We start from the raw sequence: 24,810 nt of genomic DNA, 5'->3' as shown, positions 1-24,810 counted from the left end.
TAGCATCAAAATAAAAACTGGTAAACTTGAACAAATTCCAGGAAGGATATTACTGAAATCAGATTGGATGTGAAGGAACGTACTAAGATGTAAAACTAGAAGTACAAATATCTTACGGCCACAAATAAACTGACTGCAACAAAGGGTCCAGTATTTTGTTTCTAACAGCTGGCAGTGCATATAAAACACCAGGACACCACCACAAGGTAATAGCGGTGATGTACTGATGTAGGTTATCGTCGACATCATTGACTCTACAACGATTCAGCACAGAATTTTAAATCGGGCCAAACTCCCAGCATGTGTCGGGTTTGATCTCTGTTCTGGAAACACAACTGTGACAAGACTTTTCTGCTGTCAGTATGAGATAATGGCAATTAAAACACACAAAGAAACAAACTCTGCTGCTTAATCATCAATTTATTATGATATATTATTAGAATGAAATGACAGAATGGAATCACATTGAATTTTGAAATCAGAAGAGAGAGAGATCCAAATGACATTATTGTTTAGTGTATCTGGATTTTGGATTTACAGACAGATGAAAAATAATCCCAGCAGGTGATTAACTTCCTGTTTTACTTCTGAAAAAATAAAGAAAAAGCTACAAGACAGCCCAAACAGGAAGTTTGCAGCTGGTACACCTTTCACATGGAGAAAAGCAGATGACCTCTGAAGCTGGTATGATAATTGTAATCATCAAATATCCTTCCACCAGCCCAGAGGCGCACATACACCTGATCTTGAGCATCTAGAAGCAGTGAGCCACCATTAGAGGCACTTGGAGAAAGTGTTGTCTGATGTTCCCATGCCGTAAAAATGAGCTCTTTATTCATGAACAACCTAGCAGCTGTAGGATATGCAATGTCTCCGTGTCCATGCAGGGTCAACTCAAAGTTGTAGACTCCTCTGACTGGTGCAGTGAAAATACCTGTGGGACATTTGTTTTTGCCATATTACATGAAAAATCAGCTGTTAGAACATCTGGAACATCAACAAAGCAGAGAAGTGACATTGAGTGTTATTACCTGTGTAGGGGTTGTAGGCATTTCCGATGTTTGTGACGACGCGTTTGAAGATCAGAGTAGTCTCTGTGTTAAATGGTCCAGTATAAGTTCCACCACCATGCTCCACCAGAGAGGCTGAGAAAGCCACCTGTTTGGCTGAGAGAGAGAGAAATGTCATTATTTTAAACTTCCTGTTTTACAGTTATACCTCCTTTGTACAGGCTGTGAATTCAAATACTACACGTTACACAAACCCCATTTGGTAAATGCGTTACTTTGATATAGTCTTGAAATATTAGTTTATGTAGATATCATGTTGAAGAAATGTCATCGTGTTCACTGCACTAAAAACAGACTGTTGTGAAACTGTAAGTTAATGATTCTTCAGTTTGTCAGCAGCACAGAAAATACAGAGAGTGATAGTCTAATATTTAGACGAGCTTTGTGCTGTTTCATGTTTATCTGTTTTACATTATTGTGAAGCACGCTTTAACCGTGTTAAGAGTGCTATATACATCAATAAAGTAAATTAAAGTAACAGTGTGATGGGTCACCACTGCTCCACCTTCACTCCTTTTTTAAGGCACTGACTCCATTTTAATTCCTGTACTTCACTAATAATTCGATTAACTTATGTAAGCCTTCTTAGATTATCAATCGTATTTACCACTATTAACAGTTAATATTCTTTATATATAAAACATTTGTCTAATGAATTCTAAACTAGAAGCCGATTATTGCCAGCATGGGCACATCAGGATGTGCCAGTATCACCAATACTTCATCAACATGATTAGAGAGTATATTTGGAGCACCATGTGACATCAGCTCCCATTAAACACTTCAGATGTCATGGTCCGGGGTGTGCGGCTGCAATTTTCAGTCAGGCTCCTGAGTCTACCTGGGATCCGCCCCTGGGCAGGGCCACCTCCAGTTTCTCACACCTGGAGCTGATTTGCAGCCAATCAACCCAGATTGATTTAAGCCTCCCACTGACCTTCATTCACTGCCAGTTTGTCATCAATCCATGTTGGTAGCTGGCTCTCATGTTTCAAGCTCCCTTTGTGAATAATCTTGATAACCTTACTTTCTTGTGCTGTAGTTCCTGGATTCACCTTCTCTCAAACCTCTGGCTCACGGTTCTCTCTCGGACTCAGGATAACAAACCACCATTTTTGAAATCACTCGATGCCTCACCTGCCTGCCCGCTGCCACCACTCTATCAGCAACCTCTAGATCTCACCTCAGGTCAGCCTTTCCACATTGCTCAGCTCACCCTCCACTCATGGCTCTTTTGCTCCTCCTGCAAAGTGACTGCTAACTGTCCTGTTCCAGGCTGCATCTCAGGCCCATTTCCCCTTTCTAGTTCCACGTCCCCCTAGCCATGTTACCCAGGCCACGCCACGTCAAATTCTACCTTTCACTGCTTTTTGTTCTTGACACATTTTCTAAGACTGAGTATATTGTAAAGCTACCTGCCTTCTCTGTTCTGGGTTTCTGCACCTCAGTCCAGTTTTGGTACTGACCACTCGGTCCCGTGACATCAGACCGTGGTCCTGCATTGCCTGCTCTATATGTTGCTTCATATCATGATATATGTGAAGAAATGAAGCAGTTTTATTTCAAAGTTGTTATCCCTGCTGTCTCTTCAGTCTGTTTCTCTCACTCCATATAAAAGACAAGTTATTGAAGATGGAACCAATAACTATGCAATTCAAATGCATGACAAAAGTCATGCTAAATCACTTCCCAGTGAATATATTTGCAGTGCTTATCTGTTTGTGCTGACAATTAGACAATTTTATTTCAACAGTTTACGTTCAAACTTGTGTCATAAACATAAATATTACAACATCTCTATAGAAATTCTGCCCTTGAGGATTTGCACACAGTACCTTGTAGCCGCTGCTTCAGCTGCTCAATCTCAGTCTTCTGTGTCCCCACTTCTTTTAGTTTTGCTTCTTGTTCTGACAAAACAAAAGGAAATGGAACATGGTTGCACAGCTTGTCTTCAGATTGCTTTAGTGTTCCTGTAATTAAAATTCTGTCTTTACATGATCAAAAAATACAATTCTGTTCTTTAAAATAACTGGAACACAACAGCGGATCATATGAAGGCTTCTTGATGCTGCTGTCTCTCACTAACTAACACAATTTTGTACCTCGATTCTCCTTTTGAAGAAGTGTGATCTGCTCTTTCTGTACAGCCAAAGAGGCGACTATCCCTGTCAGCACAGCTTCCATGTCACTTGTAAATGGCTGTAGGAGCGCAATCTTTTTTTTAAGAATGACCTCATCTTCAGCTGTCTGAGCTGCTGAGATAGAGCAGGCCAGAAGCAACACAGAGAAAACCAAGATGGTCTCCATCCTGTCTCCAGAAATCTGAAGTTCAACTGTCTCATCTGCAAATCTGACCTTTTTATGATATGGCAGCAAGAGGCAGGACTATCATCAGGTTACTTCCCCACTCCTCCCAGTTTGTTAAAAAACGAGGAAGTACTCAAACATTACTGGAATAGTGAACTCATCAACCTCTGTGTTTTGGTTGACTGCTGTTAAAACAGGTCAGTTGAATTTAATGCTACAATTTCCAAATGAGGAAAATGCAAATGTTAGCGCTGCGCAAGTGTATACACACTTTGTCACAGTTACCTCTGTGAGCAACACACAACACAAGCCCATGAATAACACACCCCTGGTAGATTCACAAACATAAAAATGGCATTTAAAAGGTTAAACCATCAACCTCGGATGTTGCTGTCATCTTTCTGCTCCTGTCAAAGGAAACACATAAATTCATCCACCCTTTCGTCCTGTCTAGGTGGAGGTTAACCTTGAGTCGTGGTCAAGTCTTGTCAGCTTTTACCAGTCAGTCAGTTTGTTTTTATTTCCATCCATTCTTTCTTTCTTTCTTTGCTGATAGTGGAAACTATCATCGCATTTAGAGCTCCGCCCTCAGCAAAATGACGTCATTTCAAAAATAAAAAGAACTTTAGATCGGATTACCTCGCTGAATCCTTTTTAGGACAGGGAGTCTCGTTTTCTAATTGTCCCAGATAAGTGGCTTTCTCCTGAGCCCATTTTAATGTGGAGAAACTCACTTGCAACGGTTTTCTCGACAGGTCGTATAGCACTTTTAATTCCCGTTGTGCAGATCTGCTTAAAGAAAAGAAATTGACAAACAGAAATCAGTGCACAAATGAAAAATAAAAGATAAAACTACAAAACAAAAGTAGATGAAAAAACCGAAGCCCGGTCTTAGGACTTGTCACAGAATATTCTTTCTCTTATAGGTGAGAAAACACCAACTCTAAAACTTGGTGCCATGGTAAGACCTTCCCCATACTTCAGAAACAAAAACAAAACCAAACAAAAATCTGCCAGTTTCACTCATTCAAACTCTGGCTGCAGGACTCTGTTCACCCTGCTATCATGTTCCCCAAAATAATACTAATTCAGTCGTCTATGTGTCAGTTCTCACCCCACTCGATAAACCAGGCAGGATGATGGTAACAGTGTTACCTACTTAAAATTGTGTTTGATCCTAATGAGCTTCATTCCATGTGTGTGTGTTAGTAAATGGTCTGCATGTGTGTAGTGCTTTTCTAGTCCCTAAGGACCCCAAAGCACTTTACACGTTCAGTCATCCACACATTCACACACTGGTGATGGCAGCTACATTGTAGCCACAGCCACCCTGGGGCGCACTGACAGAGGCGAGGCTGCCGGACACTGGCGCCACCGGGCCCTCTGACCACCACCAGTAGGCAACGGGTGAAGTGTCTTGCCCAAGGACACAACGGCCGAGACTGTCCAAGCTGGGGCTCGAACCGGCAACCTTGCAATTACAAGGCGAACACCCAACTCTTGAGCCACGATCAGTATATGAGTTGTAGACTCGTATACTGTGGTTTGAGATTTAGACTGGTCTAAACTGGTTTCAGGTATGAACTGGTCTGTGAGTGGGAGTCCTCTCTCTGCCATCTATAATCCAGTTTTGAGATCCTTCCCAGACGCCTTAACGCCCACTCACATCCTGGGCCATCTGACCTCAGGAAATCGCATGATAAGGTGGGGCCAGGTTTCACAATGAACACACCCGAAACTCTGGCTGATTGTGACCCACACCCAGTTTCACACCTTGGCTCAGGCGATTAGAGGATCATCAGGGGGTCCTTTTGTCCCTCTGTGGGGGGAAACTCCCACTAGGTTTATATCTGGGACTCTCCACCATTTGACCTTAGAACTGAAGAAGCTTCTCGGATGAGAGGTGAAACGTCTTCAAGTAACTTAAAGAAGTCCAGACGCTTTTCTATGCAAGCTCCTTTGACCTCTTTGTCCCGTGTCTCTCTTTGTCCCACTGTCACTTTCATTGCCATCTCACTCCAAACATGGCAAGTGTCAAACTCAGACAGTCTTCTCAAAAGTCCTTCACACACAGTGAGGTTGCAGCTTGCTGGAAACGCATCTCCATCCATCCAATCTAGATGGTGGTTCTTCTCTTCCTGATGCCGTTTGCCCACAGCGCTGCTGGACCTCTCTGCTCAGATTGTCTCTTGGCCTCCTGTCCACTGTTGATGTTCATGCTCGTGCTTCTGGAACTGCACTCGGTGTCTTCAGGGAGAGATCAGCTTCCTTGGAGCTTGCTCGTTCAGGATGAGGACGGGGAGCTGCAAAACAATTCAGCCAAAATTCTGGCTGAGTGTTTCTATTTTTTCTTTCTAATGATCTTAACCTTTTCTTCCGACTGCTGCCCGTGGAGAATTGATCCAGGTCCGTTCCCCACCTGTAAACGACAGACTGAGAGACTTTCATTATTCACTGTGACTGCATATGTTTTCATCACTCCTAAAGCAACACATCTCTGCTTATTTTGTTTTGAACTCTACTGACTTTAAACCCCCAAAATGTGAATTTTTATTTGCTCTTAACCGCGAACACAAATCTTTGTCCTTTCACCCAACAGCTCAGTCAACAGTCAGCCATCAAATCCTCCATTCATCCTTGAATACTTGATCACCTTTAAATGTCACTGTTAATTTTAGCAATTTATTTTCATTACCTTAACACTAATCCACTGTTTTAGTTTTCTTTATTTACTTTAGTTCACTTTCTCCTATTTGATCACTTTGATTTCTTGACTATTATTATTTCACAGAACATCAACTGACCTACTTTTCTCCCTCTTTTGTCATCCAGGAATTCACACACACTCACAGCCTGGTCACTCGCCCCCACCTTTCTTTCTCTCTCACACACACTCACAGCCTGGTCACTCGCCCCCACCTTCCTTTCTCTCTCACACACACTCACAGCCTGGTCACTCGCCCCCACCTTCCTTTCTCTCTCACACACACTCACAGCCTGGTCACTCGCCCCCACCTTTCTTTCTCTCTCACACACACTCACAGCCTGGTCACTCGCCCCCACCTTTCTTTCTCTCTCACACACACTCACAGCCTGGTCACTCGCCCCCACCTTCCTTTCTCTCTCACACACACATTTTACTCCTCGTTCGTTCCGCCTGTGACCCCGCCCCCTCGAGGCTGGCTCACACACACCTCATGCTTCTCGCAGTCCCATTCAAACTTTCTGCCAGACACTTCTGCTGATTCAGGACAACGCCCCAGACGGTGTAGGATTATAATATTATTTTATGCCATGTTAGACCCCTAATTAAAGATTGTGAATTATTATGTAGTTTTAGTTTGCATTATTCTCCTGAATTAGAAGAAGCTGATAACTATTGCATTAGTTAAACTGATGTGCATTACATTAAATTGCTGACTTGTTGTGAATGAATGATATTGTTTTATGATGCATTATACTGCTGAGTTATAAGAAATACTGTTTGCAGAAAGTCATCGCCTTATTTGTCTGATTAGAAGAGAACATGCTGGAGTTTTCTGCCCCATCTCAGCAGGAGCAGATAAACAGGGAGCCAAGGTCGTAGCTTAGGCGCCGTGTGAGAGAAAGCATGTGAATGTTTAGGCTTTTATGATAAGGTGGAGGCACCAGAGGCTATAAGAGTTTGAGCAATGCTCCACCATTTTGAGATCTGATGCTGTCTGCATCAGTGTCCATCTCCCACGTGTGTGATCATTAAAATCATCGTTTGACTCAACCCAGCCGGACCAGTGTTGTTATTGTGGTTTTTCCTCTTGTATCCATCCCCAATATTTGAATCCAGAACAGTTAGTGTTTTTCTGTTCTGCTTCATCCCAGCAATAAAGCTGTGTATTTTGAGTTTCTTCCGCTTCCTTGAGTCCTGCATTTTGGGTCCTCTCCTCCTGCCTGCCTACACACAGACATGACAATTTGTCAGGTTGTATTTAAAAATGAGAATGTTATTTTCCTTCAATAACATTTTCTATTGTCACAAATAATCACAAATACTTTTGTATTGTGTCTCTTTTCCACAGTTTTTCTTCTGGTTTCTTTTACAGCACATGTCTGATAGAACTGAAAACAAAACTATTTTTACAGCACACACCTGCACAATCACTTAATCTGTGACATGTTGTTCGGTTACTGACGAATTTTCACAACCAGCAGTGATATTTGTCCAATGTAACATGTTTCTCTGTCAGATGAACCACACTGCTCTCTCTTTCAATTTCCTGTCAGTAGCCTTGTCATGGTCTGCGGTGGGTGGCTGGAATTTCCATAAGGCTCCTGAACTAACCTGGGATCCGCCCCTGGGCAGGGCCAACTCCAGCTCCTGCACACCTGGAGCCTATTGCAGGCAATCAAGCCAGAGGGATTTAAACCACACGTTGATGTTCATTCACTGCCAGTTCGTCATCAACACATGTTGGTAACAGGCCTTATACTTCAAGTTCTTGCTGTGATCTATCTTGTTAACACGACTCTCTTGTGCTGCAGTTGCTGTATTCAGCTTGGCTCACGCTCCACCTCCGGACTCAGGATACCAAGCAATCATTCTGAAAATCTCTCTGTGCCTCACCTGCCTGCCCTCCTGCCATCACACTCCATCTGAAGCCCCGGATCTCAGGCCAGCCTTTCCACGCCACTCAGCCTCCCCTGGATTCTCATCACCCCCCCTCTCAAACACTCCAGGTCCCTAACTGCAAGTAAGAATTGCTGCTCTTACAACTGGCCACTTCAGAGCTGCCTCCACTACCTCCCTAACTCTATCTTCTCTCTTCAGTGTGACTGTTCCCTGCTCAGCTCCACTCCACATCTCAGGCCTCATTCCCTCGCCCTAGCCACGTTCCCCAGGCCACGCCTCATCCAAACTCCACGTCTTATTGTTTTTTTTTTGTCTTTGCTACGTTTTCTTTTTTGCACTTAAACCTAATAAATTGTTACATCATCTGCTGTCTCTGCTCTGGGTTTCTGCACCTGAGTCCTGTTCAGTACAGGCCACCCGGCCCCGTGACAAGCCTTGCTGCAGATAATCAATAACCTGACTCATGAAGACTAGAAAATGAAAACTTATTGGTTGTAATAGCTGTGTTCTTCCACAGGGCAGAGCTGTGCACACTAAAGGGAAAACATTTCCCTGCAGAGCTTTTAGCTGATGACACATGTCATCACATAACTGAGACGAAAGTGAGTGGCTGTCAGGACTCCTGTCTGAGAGTCTGTTTACTTTTAACCAGGAAAACTGAGATGACGGGAAAACATCAGCACCGACACACACACACACACACAGACACACACACACAGCTTTATTCTTCACCTCCAGCTTCATCTGGATAGTTCACATGGATCAAGATCAAACTGTCTTGATTATTAACGTGTAACTTTATTCAAAAACATTTTACAAAGTGCTCTAAAAGATTAGCAAAAAACATATTTGGTTGTAATAGTCATTTGGCCCAAACGCCAGATTATATACAGACAATACATATATAGTACCTGATAGGTTTGTAGCATAAACCTATTCGCTGGAACGTTAAGGACAATCTGCTACGCAGCAAAAAGCAAGACTCAAGGCACCAAAGTTCTCTGGTTTACTCATGCATGAGGAGACCTGCCTGGAGCCAAGCGTCGTCCCACCACTTGACCTCCGTCAGACTCTCAGCCAGGCTCCCCACAGCACTCCTTTTATTGTGGTTACATGAATATGCATAGGGTCATTAACATATAGCATCTTACATAGGTATACATGTGAACAAAGAATACTTTTTGTGTGTGTGTGTCAAATCAAATCACTTTTATTGTCACATCACATGTGCAGGCACACTGGCACAGCACATGCGAGTGAAATTCTTGTGTGCGAGCCCCACAAGCAACAGAGATGTGCAAACACAACAACACAAACGAGCAAAATACAAGAATGGCCAACCTGAAACTAATAAATATATGTACAATATATAATAGTGTATGCATTTCTGGATGTGTATACTAAATGATTTCCTACGTGTGTGTGTGTGTGTGTGTGTGTGTGTGTGTGTGTGTGTGTGTATATACACATTTTTGCAAATTAAATAGTAAAAAAAAATAATAATAATAATAATAAAATAAAATATAAAAATATACAGAGTTGAATATGTGCAAAACAGCGGCATTACTGTACAGTGTGTAGTGCATAATGTTGAATGTGTGTGTGTGTGTGTGTGTGTGTGTGTGGTACTGCTGATCAAAGGGTCATATACGTAAAAGCACAAAGGCAACATCCTTGGTCAGGAAGAGGGTAGACCCCCCCTCACCCTAGATGGTTCACCCTAGATAACACGGTGAGGAAGTCCAGCAGTTCATCTAAATGTAAAGAAGCACTTAAACTAAAACAGACATAGCTACAATAATCCTACCATAAAACAATAAGACAAGGTACGACCTCTTCCCATGCTCCCAGGATGTAGGTGTGCATTCCAGTGTGGAATACACACCAAGCCTTTGCAGCCTGTTAAAGATCACACAACCTACCACTACACAATTGATTATACACCTCTAAGCATGTGTGGTTAAATATTTCGTAATACAAATGACAATAATAAAATCTAAACCCATCAGTACCCAATGTACATTATCGTACTAACCTAAATCACTAAACGCCCTAAAGTTATACTAGAAGTTCTAACATAAAATACTACTCCAATACATGAAGTCAGTGAGGACTAGAAATAATAGCACTTCGATTACAAGTTTTGAAAAATCCTTGCAACACACAATCCTTGCGTCCGTTTGAATACAGAGAAAGGCGTTAATATTTTTAAAGAGCTTTCAATATTATTCCAGATTTGTGGGCCTCTGCATGGTCACACTGTAGACACAAAATAATAACAAGAAGGTGAAATCGAGGTGTTTCCTGCATGTGGACGTCTTATGGTCTGAGCTCTTATTGGCTGTTGTGCATGTGAGTTATCCTGTGCAGACAATGTGGGGTTAATGAACACCGGCTACTAATGTCTGCCTCATTTCCCTGATAAATTCTTCTCTCCTCTCTCAGCTGCTCATTAAACACCTGACTGGAGTCCATGTTGCTGCTTTCTTCAGGTTCCTGCTGCTCGTTAGCTAAATTTGATTCGGTTCAGTTCAACTACTGAGTAAAACAACGTAAAACCACACCGACAGCTCTTTATTTCACTTTATTTCTACTTCCTGTATTTCATTTAGAAGTAGGATTGTGTTTTATTTGTGCATTAGTTTTAGTTTCTAAAAAGTTATCATCTTTACCCAAAGACAAAAGGAGGGAGGAGGAGAGGAAGCCATCGATCTTTAAACTGCGTCACTCATTTCTTTGTGTTCTTAACTTCTACTGTAAAAATAATATATTCAGTGAACCACATTTAGCTGTCTTGGCTCTTTGGTGTTATGGAGTCACAGCCTCTGTGAGGACAGGGTTTTGGGGGTAGGTGACAGGACGAGGGACTGTTCAGAGTTGCATGTAAGCCCTTAACTCTATTTTCTGGTTTTAATTCTGGATAAATTCATCCAGATGTCTAGAAAGGAGAGCTGCACCATCCAAAGTGGGATGGATGCCATCTTCCTCAATAACACCAGTTGTTAACATCCTTCCTCACTTGAGGAGCCCTCCTCAGTAGTTGTTGGATTAAGAATGGTCTTTAAATTTTTATATATTTCCTTCTTTTGTCCTTTCAGTGTTTTCTGTAGTTGTTTAATCGTGTCTTCATCTGCCAGCCGATGAAGGAGAGGTCCACAGTAAAGTCTGACAAAGCAGAAAACCACAGTTAAAGTTAATGAAGTGGGTTAAACATCTGTGGAGCACATCATTAGTCTGCTGTTTACCGTGCACACTGAGGTTCTGGTAGAGGGGAACACAGCAGCTGGTTCAGGTGGAGGCTCTGCCTCATGCAGCACTGCCATTGGCTGAAAGCATGAGCCACACGTGGCTGCCAGTTACGCACAACTTCATCCTTTAAAGCTTTCATCTTCCTCTCAAACTCGTCCTCTACAGACAAAGTAAGACAAAGTTTTGGTGCCGAAGAACCAGAGACCAGCAGCAGTTTCTCTTCTTGTTCAGACTGATGTGGAAGCATCAGTGCTGCTGCTGTCACACAAAATCTGTTTAGAGGAACTCTGAATACAGGAACTCTGACTACAGTCCATCTGCTGACTGCTTCTTACACCAATAAATGCATGTCATTGTAGATATCCATCATGTTACCCAGTGAGACTAACCTGGACCATCGGGCTCACACACTAACCACAGCAGGAGAGCATGGAGGCAGTTTACAGTTTCAGGCTTTGGGTGGTGTTGTAGCTTCTTAAACCAGAAAACAGTCACACAGACTGGCAGCTTCAGCTGGTCGGGGATGTTTTCTAAGTCTGAAGTCTGAACCTGCAGAGCTTCCTCAAACACCCTGCGACGCAAACGCTCAGGAGCCTGCACAGATAAGATGCTCACATGTACCACAGAAACACGTCTGGCTGTCAGAGTAATTAAACACATATTTAATGATTAACCTCAGTACCTTATGCAGACGCTGTAGTTTCAGTTGTTTCTGTTCATCACTGCTGGGAAGTATTGATGGGACACGGTAGTATTTGATCTCTTCTCCATCCCTGCCATATTCAGTAACCTCACCTCCTGTTAACAGTCCATAGAAGTACTGTCTGATGCGGTAAGCAGCTGTGTAACTACTACTCTGTGAAAAGTCCTCCACAAGTGGGGTCAGCAGGATTGTCTTCCAATCCACAACACTTGTGACAAAAGTGGTGAGTTCTCCACGCTCAACTTTTTCACACACCCATGGTGGCAACTTAGAACTTGTTTTTTCTGGTTTAACATATTTTTGAATGGCGAGTTTGAATGTTTGGTTCTCTTTTTTACCAACATGATTTAAAGCTTTACTCAGAGCACGTTCTCTCTTCTGTGAGTCGTCCAAGCCATCCAGGTTCACTTTACTTAAAAAGCCGAGCATACCATCCAGTCTTTTAATGCTGCACTCACCAGGTGAAGATGATTCCTTTGCAAAAGCGCCATAGTCTTCTAATCTTGAATAATCATTTCCTGCTATTGAAGCAAAGACTGGCATGAGAGCAGGGTCCAATTTAAAATGCTCACAAAACGTTGAACGTGTGTAGATCTTAGCAGGAATTTTTCCATCTTCTTCTTTTTTCCACTCAAAGTTGTCGAGATAAAGGAAACCTTTGTGCACATCAAAGATGTAAAAATCTTTGTCAATGGACAGCACAGCACATTGTTTCTGATTTGCAGCAGAAACAACCTCAGGGTCTGCCTCTCCTAAACACACTTTAAACTCTATGCCTTTTTCCCTTAAGATTTCTATGAAGACATCTTTGACCAGAGGTGGTAAGACACTATATGTCTCTGGTACAGTGCCGTCAGGCTCTGTCTCTGCTACTGTCTTTGCTTTTTTCAGTTTATATTTTAGACGAGACACATTGTGTTCATGCTTCTCGGGCCCTGAGCCTCCATCCAGGATGACGTACGGATTGACTTCACAGTCCTGCAGAGTCTTAAAGAACTTGCAGACCTCATGTTTGAATCCAGGATAATCCCCTCCACAGCGCTGGTCCAGCTTTGGATCGGATGTATAATACAAAGAATAGTACAGAGCATTACCATCAATGATGAGACCTGTTTTTTCTACCTTAACATCTTCGCAGAGACACAAACCATCTATCATTTTCTTTAATGTTGAAACCTCCATGATTCCTTAAAGTGTGGATGAAGATGAGCGGTGGTTCTTGTGCTAATGCCCTTCTGTCTGCAGATATTTGTACACCTACTAGAGTCCACACCCACACCGACACAGCGAGTCAAACCTGTTTGGACTAATTTAACATACCTAACTTGCTCTTTTGGTTTCATTTCTTTATTCTTCATGTTGTGATTTTCTGTTTCATTTCACTTTGTGGAGCAAAATCAAATGTGTTTCATCAGCTTTCCAGCTGTTAATAATGCAAAGGTACTTTGTGTCCATCACAAAGGCTCAACTCTGCCATGAACTGGAAACTGCTGCAACTCGAGCATCACCATCCACAGTGAAGCCAGTGTTATATAACCATGGACTGTGAGCATGCTGACTAAGAAAGAAGCAACTGTTCCAAAATCGACATCTTGAAGCCCGAGTGAAAGTCGCAGCTCCTCGTCATGGACGAGTGAAATGTCTTTTGGAGAAAGATTAAATAAGATAAGATAAGATAACTCTTTATTGTCATTGCACAGTCATACATAGTACAGTAGTACAATGAAATTGGAAAACTGTCCTACGTCGGCAGTACATATAACACAACACGACACGATATGACACATCACAACGTAACAAACAACACAACACAGTACATTAACTTAGTATAAAAAAGAAGAATAAGTGTATGTGTATTGCACACTGTTATTATTGCACATTAATTATTATTGCACCTTGTTATAAATATAAATATTATCGTTTTAAACATTGTTACCTCCCCCTAAAAAGTCCAGGGAGGTATCCAGTCAGGTCAGCTATTTACATTGATCAGGGCTATTGCCCTGTTGTAAAAGCTGTCCTTGAGTCTATTTGTTTGGGACCTCAGCAGCCTGAACCTCCTGCCAGACGGCAGCAGCTTAAACACCCGGTGTCCTGGGTGTGTGCAGTCCCGTAGGATGCTGCGTGCCCTCTTGAGACAGCGAGTGCTGTACAGGTCCTTCAGGGAGGGAAGAGGATGTCCAATGATTTTTTGGGCCATGTTGATGACCCTCTGGAGTGCCTTTCTGTGTGCTGTGGTGCAGCTGGAGAACCACACACCGATGCAATATGTCAGCACACTTTCAATGGAGCAGCGGTAGAAGACGGTCAGCAGCTCCTTCTTCAGGTCCATTTTTCTGAGGATTCTCAGAAAGTGGAGACGCTGTTGGGCCTTCTTTAAGATCGCAGAGGTGTTAGAGCTCCATTGGAGGTCTGTGTCTATGTGCACACCCAGAAACTTGAAACTGGAGACCCTTTCCACGCACTCCCCGTTGATGCTGACAGGCTGCAGCTCGGACTTCCTCCTTCTGAAGTCAACTACCAGTTCTTTTGTCTTGGTGGTATTGAGGTCCAGGTTGTTGTCTGCACACCAATCTGACAGCCTCTGAACTTCAGCTCTGTATGCAGTCTCATCTCCCCCTGAGATGAGCCCCACCACGGTGGTATCATCTGCAAACTTGATGACTGTGTTGTCTGGGTGGGAACTAACACAGTCATGTGTGTACAGAGTGTACAGTAGGGGACTCAGTACACAGCCTTGTGGAGAGCCGGTGTTGAGGCTGAGGGCTGAGGAAAGATGAGGCCCCACTCTAACTCTCTGCACACGGTCTGAGAGTGTCATGGAGTCATGAATGTTATGTCTCGGTTCAACCCACTTTCGGCCTGGCCCATTAGGGGGCGCTAGTATAAATAGTAGCCATTTGACCATTCCTGGATCGCTTACCTGTGATCTCCTTTTTGGTCACCTGACTTCCCTTGGTGTTGCAGAGATCATCTGCGGGTTACCCTTCTGAAGCCTCCATCGCGGCTGTTTACTCATTGTAGTGTGTACATTACCTTACTTGGTGGTAAACAGATGTTGTTTTTAGGTCGTAGCTGTAGAAGCCTCCTATGACCCACTCTGCTCATGATTCATGACGCTGTTTACTCAGAAGTGTGGGCCTTAGTTTTGCACAACGCTACGCTAACTGAAGTGCTGCTGCTTTGCTTTTACCATCTGTTCCTGTTTCGAGGTTTCTTTTCCTGCTGCTGCCAGCCTCCTAAAGTGGACGTCGGCGTGGACAGCGGCCATATGCATGCCGGCTACGGGAGTCGGCTGGCGTGCACATTGATTGACTGGACGATTAACTTATAGTCGGGCAGACGGCAAGTTGGAGCAATACGGCGATTCCGTCTGCTCCAGATTCTAAAGTTTTATTTAGATTGTATGTTGTTTTTCTGTTGTTTGGATTTGCAGTTTGGATTTTTGTTACGCCACTGGTGGGAGGCCCTTTTTCTATCTGCAGATCACCAGTGTGGTCCTGCAGTTGGGTTATCCCCCAGCGCTGCATATTAGTTTTGTTGTAATATATTAAAAAAAAATTGTTTCTTTTATTCAGATGTGGAGGGCTGACGTGGAGGAGACTGGGGGCGCCTTGGTGTGGGATCCTTTGAGTGTTACACACCTGTCTTCTTTTATTAGTGTGAGTGTGTGAGAGTGTGCTGCACTTGTGTATTGGTGTGTTTTCTTTTCTTTTTTTTGAGTTTGTGCGTGGCATCCCTGCCCCTCCACTGGTAAGCCTCAGCTCTGAATACCTTTTTTTAAGCATATTTGTACATTGATATTTATGATTGTGCTTTTATATGTTGTTTTAAATAATTATTAATAAGTTGTCAAACTGTTTTATCATTGAACCTCGTCTCTGTACTGAGTATAGCGAACCTAACTGCCTTCTTGGTGATTAGTGTTACTTCCAGTATTCTCTGGGTGAAATTCCCAGGGTGGCGTTGTCTTTTAAACTGTGAACAGTATTTACTTTATTCCCACCTCGTGCTGCCACACAAGGACGGCTCTTCAGATCTGCTGATGCTTAGCACTGTGCACATCTGTCTTCCGGAAGATAATGATTGAATAAAATGATTATAAATACTTTGACCACACTGAGTCGCGTCTTCTCTGTCCAGTAGAAGAATAAAAGAACTGGGATCAATAAAACCTAGTCGCTAATGCCAGGTTCACAACGTGTGTGCCACTGTCACTTGTGATTTTCCCCGGGATACCCCACCCGAGAATGATTTTTGATAGGAGGCCTTTTGCCACAGCACTGCTGTCTGCTCTTTTTGTGGGGAATGCTTCTACCCACTTAGAAAACATTACTACTACCAGACAATACATCTTTCCCTCGGCTGTTGTTTCATCTGCTCATTTTGTCATGGCCAGAAGGTCCTCACCGGTCGATCTGCCAGTTTGGGTTGTGTTTGTGTGCACTTTGTGTGCGGTTTTCTCCTCTCCGCCCAGTGTGTGTGTTCTTTGTTGTGATGTGGGAACATGTACTTCCGGGAACTGTGGCACGGAACGGCAGCTGACCCGGGAGGAGTGTCCCGCGCTGGAGTCGCCAGATGTGTGCTTAATCACTTCGCCAGCTGCTACTAATCATTTGCCATCCCGAAGCAGACCTATTGGTTGGATGACAGCCAGCGCTGGAACGTTGAGCTAAGCCAGGTAGCGCAGCTGCGATTTAGTGTTTCACGATTGTGAACAAGAGAGTCTCCAGGATCCAGGGAACGGAAGAAAAGCTTGCAAGAGAGGGAGTTGGTCTACTGGACTATTATAGAATAGAATAGAATAGAATTCAACTTTATTGTCATTGCACAGGTACAGGGCAACGAAATGCAGTTTGCATCCATCCAGAAGTGCTTTAGTGATATAGATATATTACAATATATATTAGCAATAATATAGATATGTGAGTATATTACAGAAATGGGTCTATTATGGTATGTTATAATGTACACGGTATGAAGTATGTTGTGAATATTCTATAACTATAAGTATGTACAGGCTGTAGTGAGTACAAGCTATGTACAGGCTATGAACAGGATATAAATATGAAAAACTATACAGAATATGAAATAAATAACTTTACAGAATCTGAGATATACAGCTATACAGAAATGGGAACTATGCAAGTTGTAAACAGTTGTAGGATTAAAGATTATCGAATGTACAGAATGATTATTTACACAGAGCTATACAGTAGTGCAGTTAAGATAAGTGAGGGTGTAGATAGTTTCTACAGAGGCTATATAAAGTGCTGGTGGTTGTGAGTGGTGGTTCAGTCCATGTTATTATTGTGTGTTTGAGGGTACAGTTGTCCATTGTGGGTGTGTGTATGTTCAGTCCATGAGTTAACGTGGGTCAGATGTCAGGAGGCAGAGTTCAGGAGTCTGACAGCTGTGGGGAAGAAGCTGTTCCGGTACCTGGTGGTCTTAGTCCGGAGGCTCCTGTGGCGCCTCCCAGAGGGCAGGAGGGTGAAGAGTCCATGTGATGGGTGACTGGGGTCTTTGATGATTTTCCCAGCCCTTTTCAGACACCGCTTCCTGTAGATGTCTTTTATGGCAGGAAGTGGTGCTCCGGCGATGCGCTGGGCAGTTTTCACGACCCTCTGCAACGCCTTCCGGTCCGAGGCAGAGCAGTTCCCGTACCAGACTGTTATACAGTTGATCAGGATGCTCTCGATGGTGCAGCGATAGAAGTTCACCAGGATGTCTGAGGACAGGTGGTTCTTCCTCAGAGTCCTCAAGAAGAAGAGGCGCTGGTGAGCCTTCTTGACCAGCTTGGAGCAGTTGGTCGTCCAGGTGAGATCCTTGGAGATGTGGACTCCCAGGAACTTGAAGCTGCTCACACGCTCCACAGCCGTCCCCTTAATGTGGATGTTAATGAATGAATGTTAGAACCATCGGCAGGTCTGCAGTCGTGGGTGAAGAGGGAGTAAAGGGCTCATCACACAGCCTTGTGGTACACCGGTGTTCATATTGCACTGTCACCTTGTCAGGGAGAAGTCACCTTGTCACTTCACTGCTCTTTTGGATTACGGAGTCGAACTGTTGCCGTTTTTTCACTGTAAATAAATTCACCATCACTTCGCAAGGAGTCTCGCACCTGAGTCCTCTCATTCCACTCTCCATGACACATTTCCAGGACCCCCAGGAAGGCCGCCGGACCAGATGGAGTGATGAGATGAGATGATGAGATGAGATAGTCTTTATTTGTCAGTTGCAGGTCTTTTGCCCACAACCGAGATGACAGACCTTGCCGACCGTACATACAATACAAACATCACATTGGGGAGACAGGTCAGGCCAGGTAGCGAGGAAAAAAAACACTGAAATGTGCAACACAAAAGGATAATACAGGAATGCACAGGTATCAACACACCATAACACAATAAACACAGACAAACATGGGAAAGAGTTCCAGTGTGTACATCTGATCTGGGACCGCTACAATCTTTCGACTGCGCCTCCAGCTGACCCAATGTCCACATCATGGGGGAGGTAAGCGTTGGAGGTGGCGTTGGATCCGGTCAAGTGAGCCCTCACATGCGAAGTCACGTTCAAGCTAGCCAGCCACACCTACATTCTTGTTGCACTTAGTTTACGTATATTACGGTACCGGTGCCGACTGGCTTAGAAAACAGAGTGTCTTCTGGATACTGTCATGTATGTATGTAGCTAATATTTCAAAACTCAAAGTGGATTGAGAAGAAAAATAGTGAAAAACACCAGTATCCAGAAGACACAGAAGACACAGAAGCCAGTCCTGCAGAGGTAATTGGGTTTAGCGCCCTCCGTCTCCACTGTGTGAGGTCTCCCTCCTGCAGCTCCGTTGGCATTTTCAGGTTGTTGTGGTGGGTCCAGCTGCTGCTGCGGTTGGTCAGGGTCACGTCGACGAGGGGAGAGCAGGAGTCCAGGTCAGCTTCGGCTTCCAGGGCCTGCAGAGCAGCCTGTAATGGGACATAAGTAGAAGAACAGACAGGGGTGGACGAACAGGAAAATGATGTGCTATTTGGTGTATTATACCTCGCCTCTGTCAGTGCGCCCCAGGGCAGCTGTGGCTACAATGTAGGCCTTTCATCACCATGAATGGCTGAATGTAGTGTAAAGCACTTTGGGGTCCATAGGGACTGAGTAAAGCACTATACAAATGCAGGTCATTTACCATATTATACGGAGAGGGGAGAAGCGCCGGCCCAAGCTCTGTGTCAGATCTCCCTCCCCTTTCTTCTCCTTCTCTCATCTCTCACTTTTAGGTGTTTCTTTAGGCACTTCTTCTAAAGCTGCTTTTTCATTTCCCGCTACACCTTCTATCCACACTATCAGACACCTTTTTATTTAATAAATATAGTCATCTCATCTTTTCTGTAATCTAATCAGTTAACAGGACAACAGAGATGCATGTTTAAATCTTATCACAGAGGAGAGTTTCCTCCCCACAGTAACTCACTCATGTTGCTTAATCAGCAGAAAACACTCCACAGTGTTACTTCCCCTGGCTAGTCTAGGGGGCTTGAAGGGACAAACATAAAGGTAAATAGTGAAGGAGGAGCTAAGATCATAATTTTAAAAGTTTATTTCATGCTAGAAGCTCACCTCCAATTATCCGTTCAGAGCACCGCACTACTCGCTGGAGAGCTTTGCAGTTGTAGGCGGTGCTGTTGCCATACCAGGTGGTGATGCATCCAGTGAGGATGCTCTCAATGGCACAGTGATAGAAGGTCCTGAGGATGCGGGGGCTCATGCCGAATCTTTTCAGTCTCCTGAGAAAGAAGAGGCGCTGCTGCGCCTTCTTCACTGTTTTGTTTGTGTGTACTGACCACGTAAGATCCTCAGCCAGGTGTACTCCAAGGAACCGGAAGCTGCTCACTCTCTACACAGCAGCGCCGTTGATGGTGATGGGGGTGTGTACTTCTCTGCACCTCCGGAAGTCCACTATCAACTCCTTTGTCTTTGCGACGTTGAGGGTGAGATGGTTGTCTTGACACCAGTGGGTCAGGGCGCTGACCTCCTCCCTGTAAGCCGTCTCATCACCGTTGGTGATAAGACCCACCACTGTAGTGTCGTCCGCAAACTTCACAATGATGTTGGAGCTGTTAGTGGCTGTGCAGTCGTAGGTGTAGAGTGAGTACAGGAGAGGGCTCAGTACACACCCCTGTGGAGCACCAGTGTTCAGTGTGATGGGGGATGAGGTGATGCTGCCCAGTCTGACCACCTGGCGTCTGTCAGACAGGAAGCTAAGGATCCAGCTGCAGAGGGAGCTGCTCAGTCCTAGATCCTGCAGTTTCCTGTCCAGCTTCGAGGGAACGATGGTATTGAATGCTGAGCTGTAATCTACAAACAGCATCCTCACATACGTGTCTCTCTTCTCCAGGTGTGACAGGGCAGTGTGTAGTGTCAGGGCTATGGCATCATCAGTGGACCTGTTGTGGCGGTATGCGAACTGTAGAGGGTCCAGTGAGTCGGGTAGTGCAGAGCGGATGAAGTCCCTGACCAGCTTCTCGAAGCATTTGCTTACGATGGGGGTCAGGGCTACAGGTCGCCAGTCGTTCAATGAGGAGATGGTGGAGGATTTGGGTACAGGGACGATGGTGGCCATTTTGAAGCAGGCTGGGACTACAGACAGAGAGAGGGAAAGGTTGAAGATGTGCGTGAACACTCCAGCCAGCTGAGCCGCGCATGACTTGAGGACGCGGCCGGGAATCCCGTCCGGACCAGTAGCTTTGCGCGCGTTCACCTTCCTGAAGCACCTCCGCACATCCTCCTCAGACACAGTGTGCGCACTGATATGAACCAAGTTTAGGTGGAGTTTATTTTCGCTATGCTGACTTTTCCGTACTGCGTGCTAGCTAGCATGACGGGGTTTCTATACAGCTGGGTGGGTGCTATGATGTTACTGATGTTGAACTTTATTTTGTTCATACGGTTAATTAGTAGAGTTGCCAACCGTCCCGTAAAAAACGGAATCGTCTCGTATTCAGAGAAAATATTACACGTTTCTTATTGAGGTGAAAAGGAACAGTTTGTCCCGGACTTCAGTTGCTCAAATGAATAACACCAATACTGTGCTTGACATTCTTCCATCTCGTTTAGCTAAGGACTGTTTTGATGTAATCGGACCTAGTATCCTATTTCTTATGAACTTCTCCTTGCTCTCAGACTGTGTTCCTTTGTCCTTTTAGCATGCTGTAGTCCACCTGATTCTTAAAAAAAGAAATTCTGACTGTTATGACCTTTCAAACTATAGACCGATCTCTAAGCTTTCGTTCTTGTCCAAGATCCTGGAGAGACTAGTTCTCTCCCAGCTCCAGGCGTACTTGGACACGAACAATATTGCTGAGAAATTTCAATCTGCCTTTAAGCCATTGCATAGCACTGAAACAGCGTTGGTTAGAGTTCTTAATGATATTCTTGTAATCACTGATACTGGACGCTCTATGGTCCTAGTTTTACTGGACCTCTCTTCGGCCTTTGATATGGTGGACCATAACATTTTATTACTAAGACTTGAGCACACTGTGGGTATTAGAGGCACTGCCCTCGACTGGTTTAAATCATACCTCGCTGATAGATCCTTATCAGTTCACTTAGGCACCTTCTCCTCTTCCTCCGCTCCGGTCTGTTGTGGTATGCCTCAAGGATCAGTTTTAGGCCCTATTCTCTTCTCATTGTATTTGCTCCCTCTAGGCACAATCTTTGAAAAATACAATATCGCCTTCCACTGTTATGCCGATGACATACAGATCTATTTTGACCTTACTGACGACCTTGCTGTGTCCCTGCACTACTTTCAAGAATGCATGCGGGAGGTCAAAGAATGATTCCTGAGTAATTCCCTCGTTTTAAATGATAAGAAGACTGAGATTGTGGTGTTCAACAGTAAAATCCCTCGTGCCCAACTCTGTGCTGCCCTGGGTTCCTTTGCTAGCTCTTCCTGTGACTATGTCAGTAACTTGGGTGCACTGCTGGATAGCTCGCTCAAACTCGATAAGCAAGTGTCTGCTGTAGTGAGATCTAGCTTCCACCAACTGCGCCTTATCTCTAAGGCTAGGCATTATGTTCTGCACGAGGACCTGGAGAAGCTTATTCACGCTTTTGTGACCTCCAGGTTGGATTATTGTAACTCCTTGTACTATGGTCTTCCCTCTTCTCTTCTTCTTAGACTGCAAACAGTCCAAAATGCAGCAGCCCGCCTTTTGACTGGTACCAGGAAATTTTGCCATATTACCCCTGTCCTAGCTAGCCTGCATTGGCTGCCCATAAAGCACCGTATTCAATTTAAAATATTACTCCTTACTTTCAAAACTATTAATAAATTAGCGCCAAGTTATCTTAGTGAACTTCAAGCCACATACTCCTGCTAGAACACTCAGATCTGCCACTCAACTACTTCTGACCCGACCCAGATCTCGACTGAAGTCCCGGGGTGACCGTGCGTTTGCTCTGGCTGCCCCGGTACTGTGGAATACCCTTCCTCTCGACCTCCGCGCATCTGACTCCATTGCACTGTTCAAATCACGATTAAAAACACACTTATTCAATCTTGCCTTTCCCTCTAGTTAATATTTCTTTTATGATTTTATATCATGCACTTCTATGCTCATTTAAATTCTTGTTTGCTCTGTACCTGTTGCTTTCCTATGTATTAGTGACAGTTATCTGTTTGCATATTTAGTACTTGCTTTGGTCCTATTTCTATTATCCTCCTCCTATACTCTATCTTACTTGTTAAGCACCTTGGCATACCCTTGGTTTTTAAGTGTGCTTTATAAATAAAGTTTATTATTATTATTATTATTCAGCTACAATGAAAAAGACACAAAGCTGGAGTTATTCTGTGTCTTTGCTGCACAGCTGCCTCTTCTTCTCTCATTCTCTCCCCTGCCTCTACTGTTGCTACTTCAATCATGAAACTGATCAGTGATCAGCTGATCGACTCTCTTGTTTGTTTATCGCCCACTTTGCGCCAGAAAGAGGAAACCAGCAGATGTCGCGCTAAACAACAGCAGCACGTTTAAGCTTGATCGGCTGTTGTTAGAATTTATTTAATATTAATTTCTAGTATCAGCTGATGTTTGCTGGAGCCACAGCTGTAAAGCTGCTGGTCATGATGGTTTGTATATGTGGTGAGAGGGAAACATGAAGATGAAACCAGGAGATGTCCTTACTGGATCATCAGAGCTGTGATGGAGAAACAGGTTTACCTTTTAGGTGACATGGATGAGTTGAAGTTATGAACTGTTTCTGAGAGACAAATAACACCAGGATCCTTTTCTAAGCAGCTGACAGCTGGTAACTGTGCAGGGGCGGGTCTAGCAAAGTGTTGCCAGAGGGGCCAGGTAGGGCATTAACAGGGAGAGGGGGGCACAAAGAAATACTTTCTTATTCTCATTTAAAATGTCTAGCTTTTATTAAATAATTATCTGAATCTTACAACAAACGATTGATAGATTGATGCATATATACCATCAGAACAGTGAACATCACTGTCACAACAGTGTTTGTTTTCATTCAAAGGCTTTATGATTTTTCCTATAATGGTGGGCCGGTCTCTAGTCAAAATGCCCGGGCCAATTTTCTGTCCCAGTCCAGCCCTGTATGCAGCTCATCTGCAGTCTGGTGTTACCCACATCTTCCTATTCAGAAGGCAGAATTTCTGAGTTCTGAGTACAATCAAAAGCACCACGACTGCAGTTTTTGTGTTGGATGTAAAAGGCGCACATGATGCTGTGACGTAGGCTAGAATCATGGCAGCAGTCAATGACGGTCCAGGCGTGGGATTTCTCTCGTGGAAATATGCACATTATCTTTTCCTTTCTATTGGTAGGTGGCACAGTGCACTGTGGCAAGTAAGCAAGCTAGAAGACTGGCAAAGTTATGGAAGCAACACATTAACAAGAGAAGTCTGAGTAAAACCAAAGTTACTTTCCCTAGTAACTAGTTACTTTGAAAGTAACGAGTAACTTGAAGTAAGTGAGTTACTTTTGATAGAAGTAACTAGTAATGTAACTAAGTTACTAATTTAAAGTAACTTACCCAACACTGGTATCTATTATTGTACGATCTTCTGTACAATATAAAGCACCTTTAGGCGACTGTTGTTGTGAGTTGGCGCTATATAAATAAAATTGAATTGAGTAAAATTCCTTTTTTGACCTGAAACTTTGTTGTAGCTGTAGAGTGAACACACTGATCCCAGATCAGCTCTCACACTGCCACACTGTTTGCTTTATTTGGAATATGAGTAATGCCAACATTCACAGTTTCTCTGTTTCCAGTCTTTAGATCCCGTCACACTTTTTACCTTCACCTGTGCAGTAAAGAGTGATAGCAGAGCTGAAACCAACTATCCAATCAGTGAGCAGCATCAACACCTGAGCTTCATTCAAATGTGGTGACAGGCTGGGGTTGTTTGTTCAGCTGCAGGGGAAGTTTGCTGTCGCAGCTGCGATCATTTAAATGTGACTTTTCATTAGTGTGGACGTAGCCTTAAACAGAGTTATGAGTATACCTGCTCTAAAAGGACTTTTTTTTTTTTTACAAAATAATGACAGTAAATAATTCACAGTAAAATGAAGCTCAGTGCTAGTCTGCTGAGTCCCTCCCACCTGTCCACCTTCAGGTGGAGTCCCGCGTCCTTCCAAGAAGCAGCTCACTTGCGTGTCCATGTTTAGTGTCCAGTTGTAGAGTGGAGCTTGTTGTTGGTGTTACTGTGATGAGCATTTTCAATAGATCTGTACCAAACTTTGGAGCCATCAGACATTGATCAGTGATCTTTCTTTAACTGGAAACAATCAGATAAACTCAGTTTGTTCTTAAGAATTCAGCATTCATATATCTGCATGTTGAGTCTTGAGTCA

The 24,810-nt window shown here is 43.8% G+C and overlaps 3 protein-coding genes across 3 annotated transcripts in view; 1 reads left to right on the top strand and 2 right to left on the bottom strand.

The window, feature by feature from the left end:
- LOC113029860 (NACHT, LRR and PYD domains-containing protein 12-like) overlaps positions 1–24,810 on the top strand; it is a 153,558-nt gene that overhangs the window by 73,165 nt on the left and 55,583 nt on the right. The window lies entirely within an intron of this gene.
- On the bottom strand, positions 403–6,245 carry LOC113018444 (complement C1q tumor necrosis factor-related protein 3-like). The gene is made up of 4 exons (XM_026161510.2): positions 3,173–6,245; positions 2,906–2,977; positions 1,032–1,166; positions 403–934 (listed from the first exon to the last, which is right to left on the bottom strand). The coding sequence occupies exons 1-4, from the start codon at positions 3,375–3,377 to the stop codon at positions 651–653; spliced, it is 696 nt and encodes a 231-aa protein (XP_026017295.2). The 5' UTR covers positions 3,378–6,245; the 3' UTR covers positions 403–650.
- On the bottom strand, positions 8,768–13,180 carry LOC113018440 (single-strand DNA endonuclease ASTE1-like). The gene is made up of 4 exons (XM_026161507.2): positions 11,915–13,180; positions 11,622–11,826; positions 11,229–11,391; positions 8,768–11,148 (listed from the first exon to the last, which is right to left on the bottom strand). Exons 1-4 carry the CDS (start codon positions 13,115–13,117, stop codon positions 10,986–10,988), a joined length of 1,734 nt encoding a protein of 577 aa, XP_026017292.2. The 5' UTR covers positions 13,118–13,180; the 3' UTR covers positions 8,768–10,985.

Source organism: Astatotilapia calliptera, chromosome 3, assembly GCF_964374335.1.
Source record: "Astatotilapia calliptera chromosome 3, fAstCal68.1, whole genome shotgun sequence".
Taxonomy (NCBI): Eukaryota; Metazoa; Chordata; class Actinopteri; order Cichliformes; family Cichlidae; genus Astatotilapia; species Astatotilapia calliptera.
Note: the sequence above shows the minus strand (reverse complement) of the source record. Positions and strands in the feature narration are given on the sequence as shown.

What these genes read in the sequence shown, in the direction of transcription:
- LOC113018444 (XM_026161510.2), bottom strand. Translation starts at nt 3,377, where the DNA reads ATGGAGACCATCTTGGTTTTCTCTGTGTTGCTTCTGGCCTGCTCTATC. An exon ending in GCTGAAGCAGCGGCTACAAG is followed by an intron (nt 1,167 to 2,905) that starts GTACTGTGTGCA and finishes TCTCTCTCTCAG; the next exon opens with CCAAACAGGTGGCTTTCTCA. An exon ending in TGCCTACAACCCCTACACAG is followed by an intron (nt 935 to 1,031) that starts GTAATAACACTC and finishes AATGTCCCACAG; the next exon opens with GTATTTTCACTGCACCAGTC.
- LOC113018440 (XM_026161507.2), bottom strand. Translation starts at nt 13,117, where the DNA reads ATGGAGGTTTCAACATTAAAGAAAATGATAGATGGTTTGTGTCTCTGC. An exon ending in AACTACAGCGTCTGCATAAG is followed by an intron (nt 11,827 to 11,914) that starts GTACTGAGGTTA and finishes TTATCTGTGCAG; the next exon opens with GCTCCTGAGCGTTTGCGTCG. An exon ending in CCAGAACCTCAGTGTGCACG is followed by an intron (nt 11,149 to 11,228) that starts GTAAACAGCAGA and finishes CTGCTTTGTCAG; the next exon opens with ACTTTACTGTGGACCTCTCC.